The sequence below is a fragment of the Physeter macrocephalus genome, chromosome 7 (genome assembly GCF_002837175.3).
Source record: "Physeter macrocephalus isolate SW-GA chromosome 7, ASM283717v5, whole genome shotgun sequence".
In the NCBI taxonomy this organism is placed as follows: Eukaryota; Metazoa; Chordata; class Mammalia; order Artiodactyla; family Physeteridae; genus Physeter; species Physeter macrocephalus.
In genome coordinates this window covers 79,022,867-79,050,413 of record NC_041220.1, presented here as the reverse complement: position 1 = coordinate 79,050,413, position 27,547 = coordinate 79,022,867, and the positions used below count along the sequence as shown (strand labels likewise).

Genomic DNA, 27,547 nt, shown 5'->3' with positions numbered 1-27,547 from the left:
TGGTACATGGGCCTCTCACTGTTGTGGCCTCTCCCGTTGCAGAGCACAGGCTCTGGACGCGCAGGCTCAGCAGCCATGGCTCACGGGCCTAGCCGCTCGCTCTGCGGCATGTGGGATCTTCCCGGACCGGGGCACGAACCAGGGTCCCCTGCATCGGCAGGCGGACTCTCAACCACTGCGCCACCAGGGAAGCCCAAACTTTCTTTTTTTTTTTTTTTTTTTTTTCCCCCTCAAGGTTGCTTTGGCTATTTGGGGTTCTTCTCTTAATTTTTATCCTTTAAAAATTTTTCTTTCATTTTCTTCCTTCCCTTACCACATGATTGAATTTTTCTTTTTCTTAGAACACATATGTAACCAGATATAACCTTTAAAATATGGAGTGTGCCCTGCTTTTATTAAAACTTGGTATATTTGAATTCAGAGTTTCAAATTAAGGGTTGGTATTTGAATTTAAAAAGGATTTTTTACTTTGTAGAGGTAAACAAACCAGTTTACTTGAAGCATGGTACATATTAAAAACTTTTATTAGCAAAATGCATAGACATATATATAGAAAAGTAGAATAGTACATTGAACTCATGTAAACCCATCTCCTAGATTTAATGATTACTAATATTTTGCTACATTTGCTTTATATATGTGTATATTTCTATGTATATATAAATTTCCTGAGCATTTTAAAAGTAAATGGTGACAAATGAGAGTTTTTTCTTTTTGTGTACTATACATGTGTTATAAATGTTATATATATTTTGAACTTTGATAATTTCATTTAAGGATTTAGCTTGAAATTTACTCTTAAAAATTCGTAAGATGTATTATCTTTGACATATCTTCCAGAAAAAGGATATTCTCCTATATAACCATAAAACCATTGTCATTCCTAGCAAAATTATCAATAATTCCCTAATATATAATACTTGTACCATATTCAGATTTCTCTAATTGTTCCAAAAACATCTTTTTTATTGCCTTTAAAAAATATGAAAATCTAGTCAAGAGCTACCCATTGTATCTGGCTGTCTCTTGAGTCTTTTTAAATTATAGAACTGTCTCTAACCTACCCACCCCCTTTACCACCCTCCCTCCCTCTCCCCATAATATAGATTTGTTGGCTCTGTTGAGAATGTCTGACATTTTGTATTGCTGATAGTTTCTTCATGGTCAGTATAATTTTTTCCTCTATCCCCTATATTTCATATAAAATGGGAGTGAGATTTAAAGGTTAAACATTTTTGGAAGAGTAGTTCATTTAGCAATGCTGTATACTCATATTGTTTCACTTACAGGCATGTAATGTTTAGTTGTCCCACCATTTGGATGCTGTGTTTGATCACCAGGCCAAGGTGATGACAACCAGATCGTTTTATTGTAAAATTATGTTTGTCTTTTTATATCTTGCAAATAATCTGTGGCATGGTACTTTGGCACCAGGTATGTCTCTGTCAACCTTTCACCTAATGATTTTAGCCTTCATTGATGATTGTTGGTGATTCTTGATCAACTATTTAATTATGGTTTAGGATATGGTAATTAGTTTTAGATCCTATTACATAGTTGTCTTCAATAAAGAAGGTTTCCCTCATCAATTAGCACTATTTTGTTGTCTTGAAATAATGTTCTACTTAAAAGGCAGAATAAATGCTTAGGTCTTTCCCTTTATGTGTTCCGGAGTGTAATAGTCACCTCTAATGGCAGTGGATGAGGTCGGTCTTTTTTCTTTACTTTGTGGTTTTCTCTTTGGAATGTGATATATATCTATATTATAAATATTGTATATATTTTGGACTTTGATTCCATTTGGGATTACTGTTTGATATAAATTTGCTTTTTTTACATATGTATATAATATATCATCATTTACATTTTTTTTAATAGTAAGAAGACATTATGTTGGATAACAGGAAGAGCTGTAGAGTTTGCAGGTGTCAACTGTGGCCTTAATAAGCACATTGATAGCATCAGTGATAGACAGTTGGTAAGTTTATTGAAGTCTAGAGTGATTTACACATAGGTTTTCAAGCTTTTATTTACATATTTGAGTGATAAAAGAAATCTCTCATAAGAAGGAAAATGTAATCACATATTTTGTTACTAGAATTTCTCAAAGAGCTTGTAGTTGCATAAAACATGCTGACCCAAGAAGTCTAAAGAACTGTATTGTGGTTTTCCCATTTAATGTGTGTTTTGGTGTCTTTGCTTCTAAAATACCCCTTCTTACTCCTTCATATTTTACAAATTTTAGCCATCCACAAATATTTTTTGTGCACCTATTTTATGTATGGGACTATGACTAAATGCCAAATTGGAGTAGTATGTATCATACTCTGTGTTCTCAAGGAACATGGCTAATTGGGGAAATGAACACATACAGATAAAAATATGTCAGTAAAACCAACAATGTGAGAATCTAAAATATCTAAGGAAGATTAGTACTGGTAGTAAGTAATGAAGGAATATAGAAAGTGTTGAAGAATTGTAGAGAAATACACTTTCCTGCCATTCTTTGGCCCAAAGCTGTATATGGTTCAGCAACTGGCTTTTCCCCTTAAGAATATGTCTCAGGGATCTTTTTGGTTTCTACATTATACCTTCAACTTTTTCATAGCTGCATAGTATTCCATTTGCCATAATTTATTTAACCATTCTTTATCAATAGTTAGTATGTCCAGTTATTACTTATAATAGTTCTTATGACAGATGGATGCATTTTAAGATTATTGGTTACCTTAATTTGGTTACATTTTTTATAAATACTATCTTTTTTAGTGACACACCCTTTGGTACCTTGATGAGATTTAGTATCTACCTTCAGCTTATCAAGCAGTAGACTTAAAATCATCTTGTAGGTAACTTAATCCCCAGTAAAGATTGATTGTATTGGTTCTTGGTAGCAATTTTTTCTGAGAGAGATGTTTTCTGATCTTGTCTGGGATTGTGCCATGTTTGGGTCTTCTAACTTCCCTATATGCTCCTTATAGAGAGATGATTTTTGTTTTCGTTCCTTTTATGTTGGTTTTAAAGAGCTAGAATACTATTGATATATTTGATTGTTAGTATCAGTTTTCTTAGGCCTGTTATTTCTAGATGGTTGATATTGAGTATTAAATAGAATATCTTTCTTGACTGTTATAGAAATTTATTTCTGGATATTTTTCCATAAAGGTAAGTTCTTTAAAATTACTAACCCTTATAATATATGCATGCAACAGATTTATTCATAAAATGATACAGGTAAATTTTTAAGTGTTAGGACTGTGTTGATGATGTAGTTTTTAGTAGGAAAGTTTTTTTCCTGAAGTGGTGTTTATTGGTGTATCCACTTTATTGGCAGTACTGACCATTACCATACCACTGTTAGAGTTCATGTTTACTTCTACTACTATTTATAGACTTCATGTTCACCCTGAATTTTTTTTAATGGTTAAAAGAACATATATCCTTATCTGTTTAAAAAAAAAAAGAGAACTAGAGTTAATAAGACCTCTGCTTATCATGCTGAAATATTTTAATGATAATCTGTGAGCAAGTATGTATTGGTTAGCTTCTCTTAGGTTAAAACTGAATAATAGAGGTAGAAGAGCTTGGAAAATGTGTATATGAAATTTATATATATATTGATGGTATCACTATTAATAACAATTTATATTATTTGTTTTTAGGTTCTTCATTTGAGAACCAGCCCTTTCACATTTCTCCATAATATGTCAAACCTTCTTACCCATCCTAATTTCCCATATCCTTTTAGAATATTTAGGTCAGGTATGTATATGAAGAAGCTACACAAGCTTGTTTAAGCTAGTGTATTAATGAGGCCTTCTTTATGGAAAAATGAAGATATACAAAATCAGGTGATAAAAGTTAAATGTGAACATTACTTAAGTGAATAAATAGGATTGAAGTAAACTGGATCTACAGAGTGATTGGGAGGTAGTGTCAGCTATGTATGCTTTTATACTTAAGAGTTTCTTCCCTATACTGGTTGGATACTTAAACTGCCTGTGTGTTTAGATCCTTTTCCATATAGGTAGACACAATAAAAAAAGGGGTGGAAGGATATATAGTTTGCAAGCTGGAGGAAGTGTATAGGGAAGTCCAAGATTCAGCTTTAATTGATAATAGTGGTTGTTTTTTCCCATGATGATGAAATAATGTATATATTATAGATTATTTGGAAAATGCAAAAAATAGTTTATAAAAAGTAGATTAAAAAAGTAGTAGTTAAAAATAAAGTTACCATTACCCAGGATTTCCTTTCCAATCTAATATAGTCCAGTCCCATTTAGGTGTCTGTATAAATTATATTCAGTTTTGTGTCTTGCTTTCTTTTTTAACATAGTTTTAAAAAAAACTCTAGTTAATATTATCCAAAATATAGTCTTTAATGGCTGTATAAAATTCCATCTTATAAATCTGCAGGGATATTGTATCTAGTAGAGTCTAGCAAACCTGGGTTCAGATCCCAGTTTTGCTACTTAAGAGCCTTAAGCCTGATAACTTACTTTTTCTAGTCCTTAGTTTTCTTTTGTGAAATAGGCATAATATTAATTACTGTTTTAAGAATTAAGTAAAATCATGATCTTAACATTCTAGCTGGCATATGTTAAGTATTTAATACATTGTACTTACCATCATCAGAAAGTTTTTTATCATTTCTTTCTCACCAAATATTTAGTTGTTTTCCATTTCTCTTTGTAAAAAGTTATAGTATTTTGAACATCTCTATATAAATATTTATGTAAATCTGTGATTATTTTTTATGATGAGTTCCTAGAAGTAGAATCAAAAAAATGGGTCAAAAAATATAAGTAACCTAAAATTTCTTGACACATAGTGCCATTTTGCTTTTCAGAAAGGTTATACCAGTTTACAGTCATCACAGTGTATAAAAATTTTTATTTTACTCTAGCCTTGCTAACACTGGCTATTGTCATTTTTAAAAATTATGTTTTATTTAATAGGCAATATAAAAATGTTTTAATCCTATGTTATCTCTTTTAATTTGGTTTTATTAATGGGGTTAAACTTTTTTTGTTTTGTTTTGTTTTGTTTTTTGCGGTACACGGGCCTCTCACTGTTGTGGCCTCTCCCGTTGCGGAGCACAGGCTCCGGACGCGCAGGCTCAGTGGCCATGGCTCACGGGCCCAGCCGCTCCGCGGCATGTGGGATCCTCCCGGACCGGGGACGAACCTGTGTCCCCTGCATCGGCAGGCAGACTCTCAACCACTGCGCCACCAGGGAAGCACCGGGGTTAAACTTTTTAATGTTTATTGAGTATTTCTGTTTCTTCTTAGAATTCTGTACCTATTGCTTTCTTGTTCTTGGTTCTTTTTCCCTGCCTTAATCCTTTATTCAGCAGCAGAAATTTATTGTGTGCTTACTATGTGTTAGACATTGTTTTAGTATTGGTATTTAATTTTGATATTTACTATAGTGATGGCAATGCAGGAGTGAACAGAATTGACAAAAACATATTTTTCAAAGAGCTTACTTTTAGTGTCAGTGTATACAGGCATTAAACAAAATAAACATCTAAATTATAGAGTGATAACTGCTTTGAAGCAAAAAATAATGAAAGGGAGATGGAGAGAACTCTGTCTGTGCGCACGATTTTACACTGGGTGATTAGGGAAAGCCTCACTACAAAGGGGCCATGAGTAAAGTCTTGTAAAAAGCAAGTCAGATACGTATCTGGGGGGTGGGGAGGAGTGCATTTCTGGCTATGAATCAAGTGTAAGGGCAGTGAAGCAGGAGAATACTGGGTGAGTTTAAGAAAGAGCAAGAGGGAGAGTAGCAAGAAATGATTTGAGAGAGTTATTAGGGAACCAGACTGTTTAGGATTGTAACTAGGCCATTTTAAGAACTTGGGCTTTTACTCTGTGTGAGATTCAGAGCTATTGGAGGTTTTAAAGCAAAGGAGTGACCTGATTTGACTTATGATCTACTGATTCAATGCAGTCCCTGTCAGTGTACTGTCTGACTTTGCAGAAATTGACGAGCTGACTCTAAATTTCACATGGAAATTGCAAGGGGCCCGGAATTGCAAAACAGTCTTGGAAAAGGAGAACAAAGTTGGAAGATTCACATTTCCTAATTTTAAGACTTACTGCAAAGCACAATAATCAGAACAGTGTGATACTGGCATAAGAATAGACATATAGATGAATGAAATACAACTGAGAGTCAAGCAGTAAACTCTTATTCTCATGGTGAGTTGATTTTCAGCAAGGGTACCAAGACCATTCAATGGGGAAAGAATAGTATTTTCAATCAGTGGTGATGGGACAACTGGATATCCACATGCAAAAGAATTAACTTGGACCCCTGTCTTACACCATATACAAAAATTAACTCAAAATGGATTGAAGACCTAAATGTAAGAGCTAAAACTACAAAATTCTTAGAAGAAAGCATGGCACATATCTTTGTGACCTCGGTTTAGGCAATGGTTTCTTAGATAGGACACCAAAAGTGTAAATGACACACATAAAAAAAATTCATCAAGATAAAAAATATGCTTTGAAGGACACCATCAAGAAAGTGAAAAAGACAACCCACAGAATGGGAGAAAATATTTTATATTTGATAAAGGACTTGTATCCAGAAATACAAGGAACTCTTAAAGTTCAGTAATATAGACAAGTAACCCTTAAATTTAAAAATGGGCAAAGGATCTGAATAGACATTTCTTCAAAGAAGATATACGAATACCAATAAGCACATAAGTGATGGTCAGCGTTAGTTATTAGGGAAATGCAAGTTAAAGCCACAATGAGATACCATTAGGATGGCCATAGTCAAAAAGAGGGACAATAACAGGTGTTGGTGAGATTGTAGAGAAATGGGAATCCCCATACAATACTGGTAGAAATTGAAAATGGTGCAGCCATTTTGGGAAACAGTCTGGCACTTCCTCAGAAGGTTAAACATAGAGTTACCACATGATCTGAATATACATTGAATTTAGAACCGGCAAGATTTGCTGAATGATTAGACATGAGGTGTGAGGGAAAGAGGAGGCAAAAATGACTCAGTTTCTTTGGCCTCAGCAACTGGAAACTGCTGTTGCTGCAGTTGAGAGGATTATAGTTAGGGGGGTCTGCAGTGGAGGATCAGAAGATCACTTAGACATGCTTGGTTTGAGATGTCTATTGGATACACAAAGTGGAGATGTTCAGTGGGTAGTTTGGTGTGGGTATGGAGTCAGGGAAGAGGTGCAGATTGGAGATGTAAATTAGTTAGCATTTTGTTAGTGTTTAAAACCATGGAGAGATCACCAAAGGAGTGGGTAAGCCTGGAAACGCTCCACTGTTTCCAAATTGAGTGATGAGGAAATCCTGAGAGTGGCACTGTCCTGAGAAGAAGATAATGTTGTTAAAACGTTCTTTGGAGGAGGGATTTATCAACTGAGTAAATGCGGCTAATAGGTCTAGACCATTAGATTTAATTTTATTTTCTCAGTGTTGGTGTTAAAGAGATATACAGTCTGGCAACCTTGCTAAATTATCTGGGTAATCCAACAGATAATCTGTAAATTCTTTTGGATTTAATATGCACTCAATTTTAGTGTCTGTGAATAACGATGGTTCTATTTCTTCCTTTCCAATCTTTAGAACTTTTATTTCCTTTTCAAGTCTTAATGCTCTGGCCATGAGCTCTGGTACAATGTAGTTGATTATATGACTTTTCTTCTTTATTTTGTTAATATCAGGAATTGCATTGGTTGACTTTCAAATATTTTTTTAAATTAATTAATTAATTTTATTTTTGGCTGTGTTGTGTCTTCGTTGCTCGCGTGGGCTTTCTCTAGTTGCAGTGAGAAGGGGCTACTCTTCGTTGTGGTGCATGGGCTTCTCATTGCAGTGGCTTCTTTTGTTATGGAGCACAGGCTCTAGGTGTGCAGCCTTCAGTAGTTGCAGCGTGTGGGCTCAGTAGTTGTGGCTTGCGGGCTGTAGAGCGCAGGCTCAGTAGTTGTGGAGCACGGGCTTAGTTGCTCCGCGGCATGTGGGATCTTCCCAGACTAGGGCTCGAACCCATGTCCCCTGCATTGGCAGGCAGATTCTTAACCACTGCGCCACCAGGGAAGCCTGACTTTCAAATATTTTGACAACCTTATATTCTTAAAATAAATTCAGATTAGTGATGCATTATTCTTATCAGTCACTAATATAATTTTTGTATTTTATGTAATATCACTCATAATTTATGTATTACTACTTTAATATTTTGTTTAGGAATTTTGTATCTATTTTCATGAGTGAAATAGGCTTGTAATTTTTCTTTTAATAACCTTGCAGAGTTATCAGGTTATATTGGCCTCATAAAATGAGTTGGGAAGTGTTTCTTCTTTTTCTAGTCTCTGGAAAAGTTTGTATAAGATGGGTATTAGATTATTTAGTGGAATTTATTTAATTTTTTTTTAAATAAATTTACTTATTTATTTATTTTTGGCTGCATTGGGTCTTCGTTGCTGCATGCGGGCTTTCTCTGGTTGCAGCGAGCGGGGGCTACTCTTCACAGGCTTCTCACTGTGGTGGCTTCTCTTGTTGCAGAGCACGGGCTCTAGGCGCGTGGTCTTCAGTAGTTGTGGCTCGCGGGCTCTAGAGCACAGGTTCAGTAGTTGTGGTGCACGGGCTTAGTTGCTCCACAGCATGTGGGATCTTCCCGCACCAGGAATTGAACCTGTGTCCCCTGCTTTGGCAGGCAGAATCTTCATCACAGTGCCACCAGGGAGACCCCATAGTGGAATTTATTTATTTTAAAAAACTAGAAAAAAAATTTTTTTGGCCATGCCACTCGGCATGCGGGATCTTAGTTCCCCAACCAGGGGTGGAACCCGAGACCCCTGCAGTGGAAGAGTGGAGTCCTAACCACTGGACCAACAGGGAAGTCCCTTTAGTGGAATTTATTGATGAAGCCATGTAGACCTGGAGTTTCTTTGTGGGAAGGTTGTTTTTTTTTGTTTGTTTGTTTTGTTTTTTTTGCGGTGTGCGGGCCTCTCACCCTTGTGGCCTCTCCCGTTGCGGAGCACAGGCTCCGGACGCGCAGGCTCAGCGGCCATGGCTCACGGGCCCAGCCGCTCTGCGGCATGTGGGATCTTCCCGGACCGGGGCACGAACCCATGTCCCCTGCATCGGCAGGAGGACTCTCAACCACTGCTCCACCAGGGAAGCCCTGTGGGAAGGTTTTAAGCTACAGATTTCATTTCTTTAATAGATACAGAACTATCCGTTTTTTTTTAATATCTGGTATGGTATGATGTTTGTTTTTTAAAAAATAATATGTGCATTTCATTTAAAGTTTAAAATTTATGGATGTTAAATTGTTTATGATATCTTCATCTCTCTCTTTTTTTATTTTTTACAACCAAGACAAAGAATTTATTCATTAATTTAAAACTAACAGGTGAAAAGGAAGCACATTTCTTCCATAAATTGTATATAGACATATACTGGACTCCTAAAGAGATGCATCAGAGTCTTAAGATAATGGGAGTCTTGTAGGACAAGATTCATCTCTTTTTTTAAATGTCCGTGGGCTTGACAGTAATGTCTCCGTTTTCATTTCTGATATTGGTTGTTTGTGCCTTTTCTCTCTTTTTTTGATCACTCTTGCCAGTGATTTATTCTTGTGTTGTTTTTTTTTTTCCAGGGAACCATCTTTTGACTTTTTCGATCCTCCGTACTGTATACTTGTTTTCTGTTTTCTCTTTGCTCTGTATTATTTCCTTCTTTCTAGTTTCTTTGGGTTTGATTTGCTGTTTTTTCCCCCCAACTGTTATTTGGATGCTTAGATCATTTATTTTTTTTAGCCCTTTTTCTTTTCTAATATATGCATTTGTATGCTCTTCTTCTACGTGTGACTTTGTTTCTCATAAGTATGGATATATAACATTTTTATTTGGTTAAAAATATTTTCTAATTGATATTAATAATTATTTTTAAATTAATTTTAATTAGTATGTAATTATAATGAATTCTTCTTTGATGTATAGACATGTATTTCTTAGTTTTCAAGTAATTGGGTTTTCTAATTATATTTTTGCTACTGATTTCTAGCATAATTCCATGTGTACTTGAAAATAAAGTGTATTCTGTGGTTATTGGGTCCAGTGTTGTATAGATATTAAGTCGTTATACTTATCGTATGGCTCAAATCTTTTATGGCCTTACTGTTTTTTCTCTCCCTTTTTCCACCTCCTCCTTCTCCTCTGTGTGTCTGTGGTGGGGACCTTCTTGTTCTAATAGTTACCGAGAGAGGGCTTTCACTAGTTGAATGCAAACTTAGAATTGCTGCATCTGCCCGGTGGATTAGACCTTTTGTCTTTGACTTTTATCATTGACGTAGGTTACTGGTGATTTAGATATGAGCAGTTGTTAGTGTAGTGGTAGAAATGGTGGGGGCAAAATCCTGTCTAAGAAAGAATAGAAGGAGAGAAATTGGAAAAAGTTGCCATTTTCCTGTAAATTTTTTTTTTTTTGATATACAGGTATTTTACATTTAAGTGTGGCTAGATGTGTTAGTACTTCTTTTTCTTTATGACCTTCAATTTGTACTTTTCTGTATATAAAGCTTCTTAACTTCCTAAAATGGGATATTCACTTGCCCCATGGAACTTATATTCTAGAACAGTGCTGTCCAGTAGAGCTTATGGAAGAGTTCACTGTGCAATATGATAGTCATTAACCACATGTAGCTATTGAGCACTTGAAATATGACTAGTGAGACTGAGGACCTGAATTTTTAATTTTACATACTTTTTTTCAAAATTAAACTTTTTGAGATTGTAGATTCACATGCAGCTGTCATAAATAATAACAGAGAAATCCCCTGTGCTCTTCACCCAGTTCCCTCAATGAAAGAAACATGTTTGCAAAACTTAGTATGGCATCAGAACCAGGATATTGACGTTAATACAGTCAAGATATAGAACATTTCCATCACCACAAGAGTCCCTCAAATTACCCTTTTATAGCCACACCTACTACTACCCTCTCCTTCCTCCTCCTTAACCTTTGACAACCGCTAATCTGTTCTCTATTTCTATAACTTTGTCATTTCAAGAATGTTAAATAAATGGGGACCATTCATTATATAGCCTTTTGGGATTGACTTTTTATACTCAGCATAATTCTTTGGAATTTCATCCAGGTCTTGTGTATCAATAGTATATTTCTTTTTATTGCTGACTAGTACTTCATGAATGGAAGTAACATAGTTTGTTTAACCATGTTACCCATTGAAGGGCATCTGAACTGTTTTCTAGTTTTTGGTTATAATGAATAAAGCTGCTACAAACATTTATGTGCAGGTTTTTGGGTGAACATACTTTTTCATTTCTTAGAGATAAGTGCCCAGAAGTGCAATTGCTTAATTGTATCGTAGTTGCAGGTTTAGTTTAAGAAACTGCCAAACTGTTGTCCAGAGTGGCTTTACCATTTTACATTCCCATCAGCAGCATATGAGCCATCCAGTTTCTCTGCATCCTTGCCAGGATTTGGTGTTGTCATTATTCTTTATGTTAGCCAACTTAATAGATGTGTAAGTAATATTTCATTGTAGTTTTAAATTGCATTTACTTAATGGCTAATGATATTGAAATCTTTTAGGTGCCTATTTGTCATCTGTATATACTTTCGGTGTAATGTTTTTTTCTGTTTTTTTCCCCCCATTTTCTAACTGAATTATTTGTTATTTTCCCCCCTCTGATTTAATTAATCTATTTATTTATTTAAAAAATTTATTTATTTTTGGCTGCGTGGGGTCTTCATTGCTGCGTGTGGACTTTCTCTAGTTGCGGTGAGTGGGGGCTACTCTTCGTTGTGGTGCACGTACGTCACATTGTGGTGGCTTCTCTTGTTGCAGAGCATGGGCTCTAGGCATGCGGGCTTCAGTAGTGGTGGTGTGTGGGCTCAGTAATTGTGGCTTGCGGGCTCTAGAGCACAGGCTCAGTAGTTGTGGCGCACGGGCTTAGTTGCTGTGCGGCATGTGGGATCTTCCCGGACCAGGGATGGAACCCGTGTCCCCTGCATTGGCAGGTGGATTCTTAACCACTGTGCCACCAGGGAAGTCCCTGTTTTTACTTTTGAGTTTTGATAGAGTTCTTTTATATATTTTAGATACTAGTCCTATGTTAGGTACATGGTATGCAAGCATTTTCTCTCAGTCTGTCACTTTTCTTTTCATCCTCTTAACAAGGTTCTTAACAGAGCACAAGTTTTAATCTTGATGAAGTACAGTTTATCAGTTTTTCCTTTTATGGATCATACTTTTGGTGTTTTTGCCTAGCCCTAGATCCTGAAGAATTTTTTTTTCAAAAAGTTTTATAGTTTTATGGATTTAAGTCCTTGATCCTTTTTTTTTTTTTTTTTACTTTTTATTTTATATTGGAGTATAGCTGATTAACAGTGTTGTGATAGTTTCAGGTGCACAGCAAAGGGACTCAGCCATACATATACATGTATCCATTCTCCCCCCAACTCCCCTCCCATCCAGGCTGCCACATAACATTGAGCAGAGTTCCCTCATTGATCCATTTTGAGTTATTATTATTTTTTTTAATAAAGTGTGAGACTTAGGTCAAGGTTTGTTTTTTTTAATCTGTGGATGTCTACTTGCTCCAGTTCCATTTATTGAAAAGGCTATATTTTCTCTATTGAATTGCTTTTGCACTTTTGTCAGAAGTCAGTTGGGCATATTCATGCTGGTCTATTTCTGGGTTCTCTTGTCTGTTTCCAAATCTATAATCTGTTCTCAGATCTATATGTCTGTCCCTCCCCTGATACCATACAGTCTTGATAAGTTTAGCTTTATAACAAGTCTTATAATTGAGTTGACTGATTCCTCGTACTGTATTCTCTTTCAAAATTGTTTTAACTATTCTAGTTCCTTTGTCTTTCCATTTAAATTTATGAATAATCTTGTCCATATCCACAAATACCTTTGCTGGGGTTTTGATAGGAATTGAGTTAAACCTGTATATCAATTTGGGGAGAATTGACATCTTTACTATATTGAGTCTAACAGCCCATGAATCCATTCATTTACATTTTTGATATTTTTCATCATGATTTTGTATTTTTAGCATACAAGCCTTGTATATGTTTTGTTAGATTTATATCAGAATATTTCATTTTTTGGAGCATTTGTGAGTCATATTGTATTTTTAATTACAGTGCCCATGTATTCATTGGTAGAATATATAAATACAGTTGCTTTTGTGTGTTTATCTTGTATCCTGCACTTTGCTGAACTCATTTATATGTTGGAGATTTTGTCAATTCTTTGGGATTTTCCACATAGATAGCTATGTCATCTACAAATAAGGACAGTTTTATTTTTTCCTTTTGAATCGGTATGTCTTTTATTTCCTTATCTTCTCTTACTTCACAGGCTAGAACTTCCAGCATTAGCTTTAATAAGAGTGGTGAGGGTAGACATCCTTGCTTTGTTCTCAGTCTTAGGAGGAAAGCATATAGTATTTTACTGTTAAATAAAATGTTATCTGTAGAGTTTTTGTAGATGCTCTTAATCAAGTTGAGGAAGTTCTCTTATATTCCTATTTTTTGGGTACCTTTTATCATGAATGGGTGTTGAATTTTGTCACTTTTTTTCTTCGTTCATTGATACAATTGTGGTTTTTCTTCATTAGCCTGTTAATATGTGTGGGATACTGATTTTTGAACATCGAGCCAGCCTTGTATCCCTGGAATAAACCTCGCTTAATCATGGTGTATAATTCTTTTAAAATAAATTGCTGAATTCTATTTGTAATATTTTGTTAAGGATTTTTATGTCTGTTTTCGGGAAGTATATGGGTTTGCAGGTTTTTTGGTTTTTTTTTAACTGGCTTTGTCTGATTTTGGTGTTAGGATAACAATACTGGCTTCATGAAGTGAATTAAGAAGGTTCCTTCTTCTGTTTTTGGAAGAGATTATATAGGGTTAGTTAATTCTTCTTAAAAATGTTTGGTAAACATCTCCATTGAAGGTGTTTGGGCCTGGAATTTCTTTTTTGGGAATTTGTAAATTGTGAATTAAATTTCATTAAAAATCATAGACCTTTTATCTATTTCCTGTTGGGTGAGTTTGATAAATTGTGGTTTTTGAGAAATAAGTCTATTTCATAGAAGATGTCAAACTTTTGCATGTGCATTTGTTTATAATATTCCCTTATTAGTCTTTTGATGTCTGCAGGGTCTGTAGTGATTGTTTTCCTGTTTTTAGTTTTATTCATTTCTTCTCTGATCTTTATTATTCCTTTTTTTCTACTGGCTTTGGGTTTATTTTTCTCTTCTTTTTCTAGGTTCTTGTGATGGGGGCTTAGATGATTGATTTGAGACTTTTCCTCTTTTCTAATGTATGCATTTAGTTATAAATTTACTATAAATTTCTGCCATTGCTGCTTTAGCTGTGTCCTACAAATTTTGATATTGTATATTTTAATTTTCATTTCCGTGTATTTTAAAATTTTCCTTGAGACTTCCTCTTTGACCCATGGATTATTTAGTATATTGCTTATGTTCCAAGTGTTTGGAGATTTTCCTGTTATCTTTTTGTTATTGATTTCTAGTTTGATTACATTGTGGTCAGAGAACATACTTTATATGATTTCAGTTCTTTTAAGTTTGGAGGTTTGTTTTATAGCCTAGGATATGGTCTATTTTGGTATATGTTCTTTGGGCACTTGAAAAGGATATGTATTCTGCTGTTGTTGAATGTAATGTTCTATAAATGTTGATTAGATCCTTAAAGGATGGTGTTATTGAGTTCTTCAGTATCCTTGCTGATCTTCTATTTACTCTTATTGAGAGAGGGGTATTGAAGTCTCTAACTATAATTGTGAGCTTGTCTCTTTCTCCTTTCAATTTTGTCAGTTTCTGCTTCACTTATTTAGTGGCCCTGTTGTTTGGTGCATACACATTTAGAGTTGCTACGTGTACGTGTTCTTGGTAGACTGATCCTTTATGATTATATAATGTCCTCTATCTCTGCTGATTTTTTTTTGCTCTGAATTCTACTTTTTCTGATATTAATATATTAAAATGTAATTTTATTTAATTTTAATTAATTTAAATTTAAATAGGCTCATGTGGCTGGTGGCTGCCATATTGACATTGCAGTCCTGGAAGATGGAGAGAGCTATGACATAATAAATTTAATTAAAAGGTAAATTTTATAGTATGTTAGAAGGTGTTAAGGGCAATGGGTGGTTAGCAGGAAAGGGAAATTGGGGCAGAGAAAGTGGGTGATATGACTTTAAATTGGGTAATCAAGGAAGAAATCATTGAATGTGACACTTGGGCAAAGATTTGAAGGAGTGAGAGAGTTAGCAATGCAAATATCTTCGGGAAAAGTATATTAAAGGCCAAAAGGGAGGTGGGCCATAGTAAGAACTTTAGCTTTTACTCTGAGTGACATGGAGAGCCACTTGAGAATTTAAAGCAGACCCTGATTTATTCTGACTTATATGTTGTATGACGATCATTCTGGCTGGTGTGTTGAAAATAGACTGTAGGGGACAAAGAGTGGAAACAGGGAGACCATTTAGGAGACAGGAATACAGGTGAAAGATGACAGTAGCCAGACCAAATGGTTAGAGCAGGTTTTTGAGAAAATATCAGACATTTGGTTTTAGATGTGTTACGTTTGAATTGTTTATTAAATAGACCCAAGTGGAGAAAGCAAGTAGATTGTCAGAGTTCTCCAGATCTATCAGTCCCTGCCCTTGTGGAGCTTACATTTTACAGGAATATGGGTAGTAAATACAATAGATAAATAAAACAAATGGATAAAACATACACTATGTTAGAAGATAAATCTTAGGGAGAAAATTCAAGTAAGGAAAAAGGGATAAGTGGTGTTGGGCGACTGACTTGCTAAAAAGGTAGCAATTGAGTAATGGTAGGAGTAATGATAGGAGGAAATACATCTTTTAGATACCTGGGATAATATTAGTTTAGATAGAAGAGACCAAATGTAAGGGTTATGAGATGGGAGCATGGCTGATGTTTGAAGAAGAAGGAGGTGAAGTATGGCTGGAGTGCCATGAGCAAGGGAAAGAGGATTAGGGACGACAGCGCCGAAGTAAAAAGTTTCTGCATTATAGGCCCTTTTAAGGGCTCTGGCTTTTATCCTGAATGAGATGGGAAGCTAGTGGATAGTTTAGCAGAAGAGAGGCATGATCTGACCCTGTGGTTTAACTGAGTCACTCTAGTTGTTATGACTGAAGGGACAGGGTCAGAGCAAGGATATTAGCTAGGAGACTTTTATACTAATCCGCTGTGGTAGCAGTGGAAATGGTGAGGAATGATCATATTCTGGATATATATTTGAGGGTTGCATTGACAAAATTGGCTTACTGATTGGATGTGGGATGGACAGGAGTCAAGAATTATTCCAAGGCTTTTGACCTGAGCAGTTGGAAGGATAGAGTTGCATTAATTGAGATAGGAAAGACTAGGAAGAACAGGTGTGAAGTAGGTGATCAGGAGCTCAGTTTTGGACATGTTAAGCTTATGATGCCTATTGGACATCCAAATAGGTGTTCAGTAGGCATTCTCATTATGAATACTGTTTTTTTAAAAATAATTGTACTAAAACAGTGTACTCACTGTTCTGAAAATATATTACACTTATTAATATCTTAATTTTTAACATGTTCAATCCTGAAAAACTTGAATATTTTGGAGAGAGAAATTGTTTGACTGCTTTTTGGCTTTGCTGCCACCAGAGTTGATGGTACTTTCTTAAATAAAGATGTCATTCCGATTTTAGACATGGAAATATAACTATAGTCTGAGTGTTTCAACTTGCTTTCTATTTTAGGTCCTATTACTGCTGGATTGTGCAAGATATTTAACCCTGTTTTCTTTGAGGTATGACTTAAATATCAAACATCTTAAATAAGAGAAGGGAAACATTTTAGTTTTGGAAGTCAGAATGCCAAGGAGAAGGAAAAATCTTGGGGGAAATCCTTTTCGGAAGACTACAAACTCTAAGGAAGTTGTATCCAGTGTTGCTAGTCATGAGGAGCCAACCACTACTCTTCCTTCCATGTGTGAGACAAAAGTTGATCAGGAAGAACTCTTCACCAGTATCTCAGAGATGTTTTCTGATCTGGATCCTGATGTAGTGTATTTGATGCTTTCTGAATGTGATTTCAAAGGTGAGAAAAAGTTTAGTTTGAACCCTTTGCATCTTATAAGAAGATTTCATGTACTATGCCATGACCAGTAGTAATATAGAAAATGACTACCTTATTTCTATTTTGTTCATCATTTTTTGAATATCTGCTGCAGGCAAGGTATAAGTTGGGTATTACGAGGGATATGAAGAAGAATAAAAGCTTAGCTTCTTCTTTCAAGAAATGTACTTCTTTCAAGTTCTAAGTGTAAGATGTATGTGTAGATATCATATTCTATGTTTTATTCCTTTTTATCTTCCCTCTAGAACAGGTTGGCACTGTTGACGTTTTGGACCGGATAATTCTTTGTTGTGCGTGGCTTTCCTGTGCATCGTAGCATGTTCAGCAGCATCTCTGGCCTGTACCCACTAGCTGCCAGTAGCACATTCCTCCATGCTACCCCAGTTGTGACAACTAAAAATGCCTCTATATATCATCTTATGTCCCTTGGGGGCAATATCATCCCCAGTTGAGAACCATTGACCTAGAATGTAAGCTCCTTAAAGACAGAGATTTAAAAAACTTTTGTTTTACTGTTGTGTGTCCAAGCCCCCAAATACCAAATGACTCAGTAGGATCTCAGTAAATATTTTTTGAGTGAAAAGGTAATTATATTTGTGGAAATGAGAGCTGATTAAGAATTGAGGCTAATAGAGTAGTGTGGTTTCAAAAAATTGGCTTTGGAGTCAAGAAAACTAGGTTGGATTTCCAGCTCTGTCACTTAACCTCTCTGGTTTCAGTTTTCTTATCTGCTAAGGAGAATAATAATAGTATGTACCTCATAGGACTTTTTCAGTGAAGGTTGAGTTTTCGTTTTTTTGGTTTGTTTTGATAAAGTCTTCAGTATAGTAAGTTATTAATGACGTAATAAATTGTTTAGATGTATGTTTGCAGACATACATATCAAATTTGACTGATGAGTAAATTAAATATTGATGTTTAGTATTGCTATTGGCCATGATTAGTATAAGATAAAATTATTCTAGGTTTAGGGAGTTTTGGTAATGTGATAAACTTCCATTTTTTTTACATTCCATGGTCTGTGATGTGAGCATATCTTATCTATCCTGTTATGATATGTATACAGAAAACCAGTTTTCAGCAGTCCACATGATGCTCAGAAATGATAGTGCTTACAATTTTACTTGTGGCTTCAACATTTATTTCCTAATTTTGATGTGTTTAAACTTTATTTGTTGCACATACACTGACATAGCAATGAAGAATTACAAGGAAAATATATTACCCTTACATCCTAACAAAAAACATTTCTCTTTTCCAGGATCTTCTCTACACTTTGTTCATAAATACTGATGTTTTGAGTAGTTTGAATAATAACATTGATGAAATTGTATATTCTACTTTTTAAACTTAACCTAACATAAGCATTTTTTTCAGTGTTGGCTGCAGTCTTTATTTTTAATAGCTTTCTAATATTCCATTGCATTGTGCTCTAATTTATTTAATTATAACTAAGTTTTACATGGATAATTAATATTGCAAAGAACATCTTGGTACAAATAACCTTTTCTGTCTTTTGGCTTTTTTCTCAGTCCCAAAGTTTTATTTTCTTCTATCATAGGTTTAGGACAGTTTTTGGCTCTTGGAAACATACTGCTAAATTGCCTACTAAAGAGGTGTGCCGTATGGTATCAGCATGGGAAAGGGTGGGGTGGGATAAATTGGGAGATTGGGATCGACATATTCACACTACTACATATAAAATAGATAACTAATAAGGATCTACTATATCGTACAGGGAACTCTTCTCAATACTCTGTAATGACCTACATAGGAAAAGAATCTAAAAAAGAGTAGATATATGAGTATGTATAACTGATTCACTTTGCTGTACAGCAGGAACTAACACAACATTGTAAATCAACTATACTCCAATAAAAATTAATTTTAAAAAGTAAATTTATTAAAAAAAAAAAAGGGGAGTGTGCCAATTTGTAATGACACCAGCACTGTATAAGTATAGGAGTTTCATCACAGCCTTTTGAGCATTGAGTGGTATTACTTTAAGATTTTAGGAATAAGATTTTACCTTTTCTTAATGCTATTTTTTTTAAGATAAAGATAAATGTTGAATATGTTTGTGTATGATTGTTTATTAATTCTTGTATTGTGTGAATTGTTCATGTGCTTTTCATTTTTATACCATTGTTTTAATTTTTTTCAACATTCTGTGAAAGAACTTTTTCTTTTGTGTTATATAGATACAGTTTGATCTTTTACTTATTTTTACTTAATACTGTTTTTTTCATTATATACACATTAATTTTTTTGATTTTTTTTCTTTTGTGATTTTTCTATCACATAGATTTTTTTTCTTAGAAATACCTCTTATATTTGCTTTTTTTTCCTTTTCTTTTTTCCATGTTTAGGGCTTCTAGCTTTTGTAATATTGCTATAGTCTTCTAACTGGTCTCTCTGTCAGGTTTGCCCCCTCCAATCCCTCTTTGTTTTCTTCTTAAGGGAACATAAATTGGGTGCTTACTAGGTGCCAGTCCTTGTGCACAGCCCTTTTTCATGGATTATCTCATTTAATCCTCACAACAACACTATGAGGTAGGTACTTTTATTATCCACACATTGCAAATGAGGAAATCAAGGCTTAGGAAAGTTAAGTAGCTCATTCAAAGTGTTATTGCCAGCAAGTAGGGATTTAAATGTCGTTCTCACTCCTGACCAGAGCTTTTACCTACTGTGCTGTGCTGTTTCCACATTTATCTTCCATAAAACAAAACAAGATAAAACACAAAAATAATATAAAAAAGCCTCAAATTTCTGATGCTTAACAATTCTAATGACTCTGTATTTATGTTATAAGGGAAAGAGCTCAACAGTGGAGTCAGACATACCAGTCCTGGCTCTGTCACTTACTATCTTTGTGACTTGGGCTAAGTTAATATACTTTCTGAACTTCATTTCCTTCATCTATTTGCTAGGAATACTGTACCTCATAGTATAATTTGAAGATTCAGTGAGATGACAAAGCATCTATCCCAAATTCCGTGACAGGTAGTTTCCCTTCAAGTTCCCTTAGAAAATAAAATTGATATTTCTTACCATGAAATACAGGACCCTTCCCAATTTCCCTTTCCAGTTTTATCTCCTCTTACCCACCATACTAGTCTGTACTCGCATTCCAACAAACTTCTCTTAATACCTTAAACATGCTTTGTGTTTTCAAGACTGGCTTTGCCTTTCCCTTCTGTGTCTGACAAGTTTCTTTTTGATCTTCAACTGCCAGTTCACATATTACCTTATGTGAAATCTTTCCTTACTCTCCTATAAGGCTGTTAAGGCATTTGTATATTATTAAAAGTGTGCATTATTTAACCTATATTATATTATAGTGTGATTGTCTTCTAATGTAATTATCTGTAATTGCCTCCATTAGACTGCAAAAATCCTTTGAGTGTAGTTAAAAGCTGTCTTATTCTCTTTGTACAAAGTATGTCTGATACGTAGTACATGCGTATACATATTTTTTGTATTAAGTGAAATTCATAGCATGGACCATATATACAAATTACATTTACTAGGAGAGTACTTAAAATACTTCATACTTAAAAGGACATGCAGTAGGTAAGTATTTGTTGAGTAAATCAACTGATTTTAGGATCTTTATAAACAACCCTAATGTATATAATTACAGATATTTTTACTTTTAATCAATAAATTCATCAGAGAATATCTACTTGATGGCAGTTCATTAGCCTAGTTTACTACTGTTTGTTTGAAAGTAACAACATTGCATGTCTTCATAATTTAAACCTTTCACTAATACAGACTGATATATTAGTAAAATATTAATTTAAGGAATGACTTGAATATTTATAAATTTCTCTTTCATTCAGTGTGAATTCTAGTATAATTTTATGTGGATTTTAATTAAATTATATTTTACTGTTTTCAATACATACATATATATTTTGTTGTCGTTCTTGTTGTTGTACAGTTGAAAATGCCATGGATTGTCTATTAGAATTATCAGCCACTGACGCTAAAATAGAAGAATCGCCTTCAAAAAGCTTCGTTGCTTCTGAGAACCAAGTAGATGCAGTGGGAAGTGAAATAATGGAAAAGTGTCCTCCTGAAGAAGAGAGCGAAGATTCAAAAATGGATTCATTTTTGGACATGCAGCTAACTGAAGACTTAGATTCCTTAATACAGAATGCTTTTGAGAAATTGAACTCTTCTCCTGATGACCATGCATACTCATTTTTGCCTTTGCAAGATGTTAATAATTTTAGTAACCCGAGCGCATTTATAAATTCAGATTCAAGTAGTGTGACTCCCATTCTTTCTACCCAAAATATGGATTTGAACAGTGAAAATGTAGAGAGTTCTGCCCCTATATTAAGTTCAAATTCCTTAACTTCACATTCACTTTCAAATGAGTCCAAAAGTTTTACAAAGGATAACACATTGGCATTGGAAGATTCTCTTCTCAGTAGTTCTTTAAATGTAGCAAATGACACTATGATGGATTGTAGTAACCAAATTCAGAAAGAGCTTTTAGAATCTGTGTGTGTTAAGACTCAGTTCTCTCAAGCCCCTGTAGATCTGGATGCCAACGAACTTCAGGCTCCTTCAAACCGTACTGTGCAAAATCTGGGGCTTGGTTTACTAGGTACAGGTGGAGATCAGAAATCTTCTGTCCCTGATGTTTTTGTACCTTCTGAAGAATTCAATTTCCAGTCACACAAACAGACTGAACTGCCACCAAAGGGGAAGGATGTGAATTACTGCCCAGTACTTACCCCTCTCCCTCTACTGCTGCCTCCTCCTCCCCCTCCACCATTGTGGAATCCAATGATTCCTGCTTTTGACCTCTTTCAAGGAAACCATGGCTTTGTAGCTCCTGTTGTAACCACAGCTGCACACTGGAGACCTGTCAACTATACATTTCCACCCCCGGTTATTTCTCATACGTCCCCAACAAAGGTATGGAGAAATAAAGAGGGAACAAGTGCTTATCAGGTACAAGAAACTCCAGTTTCTCAGGTTGTAAGAAAGAAGACATCATCTTATGTTGGACTAGTTCTTGTTCTTCTCAGAGGGCTTCCGGGATCAGGAAAATCTTTTTTGGCAAGGTATGAGGTTTAATTGAGTTTAAAGAAACAGTGTAATGCATGAACTTGAATATTTATAACAGCATGAATATGTGGAATACTTATAGTTCGTAGAGATGTTTACTAATTTTTTTTTTAACTTTGTAGGTAATAGCACTGTTTTCTCTAGAAGTTTTTATTGAATTCTTTCATCTCAGAATATTTTGAGAGACAGAGGAAAAAATTAAAGATGATTCCAAGATTGTGAACTTGTGAATTCAGCAGAAATAAGTTCATGTGGAAGAGAACTAATTGGAGTGGGAGAAAGATGAATTCAGCTTTGATTATAGAGATAAAGGGCCATAATTGATTTTGAATTCAAGGAAGTCTTATACACAAGAATTTTACTGGTAGTTGGAGATTTGGAAGTGTAGCATGTTGTTAAATAAGGTTTTAGAAATGTATGATTTGAAGAAAGAATATGGGATGAACCACTGATAGAGAACTTCAAATTCTCAGTGATTTATTTCTTGCAAAATGTGCTCTCAGTTGTTTTATCTCAAATACCCATCTATGTCCCTTTTGTAATCAAGGAATGTTGTGGATGCCTTGGTGTGAGAGACTAGAGTCAGGGTTAGAGGCAGCTTTGTTGTGTTTTCAGTGGCACTTGTTAAAGAGTGTTGTTTTCAAAGTTTTCTCCTATCCGCCTTCTTTAAATTCCAGAATATTTACATCTAATGTATTTTATTTGCCAGTTTTTCCCTTTTCCTTCCAAATTTTAACTCTTTGCTCTCTTCTATTCTTAGCTGGGTCTTTTCTATTTGATCCTGGGTGTATCTAGCATTAGTGAGTATGCATGTATACCTTGATGAGCTCATTTTCAGTTGTTTTTTTAATGTCCTTTCTTAGTGTGGATTTATTTCCCAATAAATTTCCACATATTCTATTCATACACTTATAAGTATATTCTTCTGTAGACATAGGTTTTCTCATTGATTTAATGACCACAAGAATAAAAAACATTTTAATTTAATATTATAGACATTACAGTCAGTTATGATATTGCATTTTGTGAAAGATTGGAACAAAAGGTTGTACCTTAAAAGGTAATAGTGCTGTGATATTTGTTTGAAGAACTAGGTTTCAGAGGCCTTAGAGCCAGAGGCAGCTACAGTTAGCGATTGGGAAGAGAAAGAAGTGCTTGTCACAAAGTTGGAGCTTACTAATAATTTTTGAATGAATAGAGAGAAATAACTGGGAAGTACAGAGACATAGAAGCTGAGTTTTCTCAGAGAGAACAGTCCACAGTATTAAGCTAGTGTGCAAGCCCAAGGAAAATGAAAGACGGAAAACAGCTTTTGGATTTATTGGAAAGAAGGTCATGCATGGATATCTTTTTTTGTTTGTTTGTTTGTTGTGTTTTTTTTTTTTTTGCAGTACGTGGGCCTCTCACTGTTGTGGCCTCTCCCGTTGCGGAGCACAGGCTCCGGACGCGCAGGTTCAGTGGCCATGGCTCACGGGCCCAGCCGCTCCGCGGCATGTGGGATCTTCCCGGACCGGGGCACAAACCCGCATCCCCTGCATCGGCAGGCGGACTCTCAACCACTGCGCCACCAGGGAAGCCCATGAATGGATATCTTGAAAAACAGTTTTGTTGCGCTGGGAAGGTGGAAGACCTTAAGACCTTAAAAAAGCATTTAAGGGAAGGAGAGAAGTTGGGTAATAGTTGAAAAAGGGGTCCTTAAAGTGTGGTTAAAATTTTAAAAGATAGCTGAGATGTATACACGTTTAAAGGGAAAAGAGGAAGTAAAGTGTCAGAGGGGAAGACTTAGAGGTAAAGGAGAAGAGGATAAATGTAGGAGTCTTAAAAAGCGGGATCAAGTGGGCACTCACCAGAATGTAAGCTCCATGAGTGCAAGAATGTTTGTTGTTTTTATTCACTGAGGTATGCTCAGTGCTTAAAACAGTGCCTGGCACTTAGTAGATACTAATAAAAATTAAATTCAAAAGGTATATTTTAATATGGGAAAAGAATCTAAGAAAGAGTGGATATATGTATAACTGATTCACTTTGCTGTACACCTGAAACTAACACAACATTGTAAATCAACTATACTACAATAAAAATTAATTTAAAAGTATATTTTAACTTTAGAAATATTTATACATGTTTTAGGAGAGGATAAATGGTGATATTTTACAAATGGTTAAGAGGTAGCATTGTTATGTCTCTGTGGATTCTGTTTGCTTAGTTTCTGCATGTATCTCAATTACATAGAAGATAAATTCCAGAGTCAAGAAAGAGAGATGGGGGACTTCCCTGGTGGTCCAGTAGTTGAGACTCTGCGCTTCCACTGCAGGGGACACAGCTTTGATCCCTGGTTGTGGAACTAAGATCCCCTACAACCTGCACAGCATGGCCAAAAGAAAGAGATGTCAGAAAAGCCCCACAAAACTATCTTAACTTTGTATAATTTAACAGATTAAATTAATAGTCTATTAACATTATATTTTTGGATGTTTTCGGCATACTCACTAAATTTATGGTAATATACAAAGAGCTTCATCTACATTTGAAGATTGGTTGAATGTCAAGGTACTCACCTAATGGGAAGTGACCTTCCACTTAGAGTGGGTAATGTAGATCAGTGTGTATCAAGTGACCAGATGAGGAGATTGCCTGTGACTGATAAGAGTTCTGAAGCATTTTCAGTCGTCTGGTTTTCTTGATAATTAAAATGTGTTAATTTTCAAACCTTTATAGTATACAAAGCAAAGTAGCCTTGCCTCAGGTCAGTATTCCTGGGAGTCAAACTTCTGCTTAGAGGATTTCTAGTGTGATTTTTAAAATATATATATTTTATTTATTTATTTATTTAATTTTTGGCTGCATCGTGTCTTAGTTGTGGCACACGGGGTCTTTCATTGCGGCACGCGGGCTCTTTGCTGCGGTGCACGGGCTTCTCTCTAGTTGTGGCGCATGGGCTTCAGAGCACGCAGGCTCAGTAGTTGCAGCGCGCAGGCTTAGTTGCCCCTCGGCATGTGGGATCTTAAGTTCTCTGACCAGGGATCAAACCTGCATCCCCTGCACTGGAAGGTGTATTCTCAACCACTGGACCACACTAGAGGGAAGTCCCTCTAGTGTGATTTGTTTGAATAATAAAATATCTTCATTCTTTTAAATAATAATATTTGAATTTTTAAGTTGGTTTTAAAAAAAATTAATTTATTTGTTTATTTTTGGCTGGGTTGCGTCTTCTTTACCTCGCGCGGACTTTCTCTGGTTGCAGCGAGTGGGGGCTACTCTTCGTTGTGGTGCACGGGCTTCTCATTGCGGTGGCTTCTCTTTGTTGCGGAGCACGGGCTCTAGGCGCGCAGGATTCAGTAGTCATGGTGCGCGGGCTCTAGAGCACAGGCTCAGTAGTTGCTGCACACGGGCTTAGTTGCTCTGTGGCGTGTGGGATATTCCTGGACCAGGGATCAGACCCGTGTCCCCTGCATTGGCAGGCGGATTCTTAACCACTGAGCCACCAGGGAAGTCCAATACTTGAATTTTTAATTCAGATTATGACCTTGCAAAAATTAGGAGAGAGAATTTAAATAGAGGAAAAATTAATGAAAATAATTATATTTATCATTCACAGGACTTTGCAAGAGGATAATCCAAGTGGAGTCATTCTTAGTACTGATGATTATTTTTACATAAATGGACAATACCAGTTTGATGTAAAATACTTAGGAGAAGCACATGAATGGAACCAGAATCGTGGTAAGAATAGACATCAGATGATGCATAATATTAAGAGGAATTTAAAGAAAAAAATCCACTTAGTGTTTGTATTTTGAGAGACGTATAACTTTTAAAAGTTATAATTATCTTTAATTCTAAATTATAACTGTATATAATATAGGTAAAATTATAACTATAACAATTCTAATGTTACATAGTAAGTGAAAGAGGTAGTCTCATGGAGTTGTTATGAGAATTAAATGAGCTAAGTTTTATAGACTAGCTTAGAACATTGCATAACATGTTTAAGTTTTATTTAATCAGTGGGTTATCTGAAGTAGTAAGTCAGATTTTCTGTGCTGGTCTCTGAATAGCTCAAGAGGGTTACAGTTTTCTGGCTCTGGTTCCTGTTTCCTAAAATAGAATTTGCATTGTTAATCACTAGTCTTGCCTAGATTGGCTTAATTTTTATAGAGGATAGTGTGAGTGTAAAAATAACTCTCCTCAAACTGAATCTGCAGGGAGATCATAGGTAAAACCTTAATTTCTTTATTAGTGCAACTACCTATTCACTGAAGACAGTTTTATTATGAAATGTTTAGTTATGGATAGAGTTTTATGTGGAAAATTCTTATTAAGACATATAGACAATATTTTACTTAGTGTTTCTTTTACGATAAATGCACTGTGAAGGCTGTTCTTGAGTTTGTCATCTTTAGACATTGTTAAATTTTTCTGTATTCATTCTTGAACTAAATACTGAAGTGAAAACTCAGGAATACCAACACAAAAATAAACAGTGTGATGTGATGAAGAGCAATCTTGGGTTTGCCAGTTACTAGCTGTGTGATCTTGTGCAAGTTATTTATATTCTCCAGGACCCAGTGTCTTCATCTGTAAAAGGGCTTAATAATACTAAACCCCCAGGATTCTTGTAAAGGTTAAATGAGAATGAAAAGTGCTTAGCCGTAGTTCAGTGTGTCCTTTCTATAACAACAACCGTGACAATGATGATATGAAATTAATTGGCAGAACTCTTTTTAAAAAGCTTTATTGAATGAGGTAAGAATCAATAGTTTTTAGCATATTCAGTGTTGTACAACCATCACCACAATCAATTTTATTTTATTTTTATTTTATTTTATTTTATTTTTTTGTGGTATGCGGGCCTCCCCCTGCCGTGGCCTCTCCCGTCGCGGAGCGCAGGCTCCGGACGCACAGACCCAGCGGCCATGGCTCACGGCACGTGGGATCCTCCCAGACCGGGGCGCGAACCCGGCTCCCCTGCATCGGCAGGCGGACGCGCAACCACTGCGCCACCAGGGAAGCCCCACACAATCAATTTTAGAACATTTTTATCACTCCAGAAAGACCTCATACCCATTAGCAGTCACTCCTCATTTCTCCCCAACTCTCTCCCAGCCCCAGGCAGCTACTACTTTACTTTCTATTTCTATAGGTTTGTCTCTTCTGAACATTTCATACAAGTAGAATCATATAATACGTGGTCTTTGTGAATGGCTTTCTTTCATTTAGCATAACGTTTTCAAGGTTAATCCATGTTGTA

General features: G+C 35.5%; 1 protein-coding gene across 15 annotated transcripts in view; it reads left to right on the top strand.

Moving 5' to 3' along the window:
* The window catches only part of N4BP2 (NEDD4 binding protein 2), an 87,069-nt gene that overhangs the window by 15,083 nt on the left and 44,439 nt on the right, over positions 1-27,547 (top strand). For 9 of the 15 annotated variants that reach the window (XM_055086082.1, XM_055086080.1, XM_055086081.1 and 6 more), the window contains 7 exons: positions 1,879-1,978; positions 3,136-3,165; positions 3,663-6,209; positions 15,085-15,167; positions 16,827-17,166; positions 21,155-22,292; positions 25,895-26,019. In XM_055086082.1, the coding sequence (XP_054942057.1) occupies positions 16,941-17,166; positions 21,155-22,292; positions 25,895-26,019 (1,489 nt within the window). In that variant the 5' untranslated portion in view covers positions 1,879-1,978; positions 3,136-3,165; positions 3,663-6,209; positions 15,085-15,167; positions 16,827-16,940. Of the gene's footprint in view, positions 1-1,878; positions 1,979-3,135; positions 3,166-3,662; positions 6,210-9,973; positions 11,800-15,084; positions 15,168-16,826; positions 17,167-17,500; positions 17,676-19,665; positions 19,759-21,154; positions 22,293-25,894; positions 26,020-27,547 lie in introns of those variants that run through there. The other 6 variants (XM_055086079.1, XM_028492038.2, XM_028492034.2 and 3 more) reach the window with 6 other exon arrangements.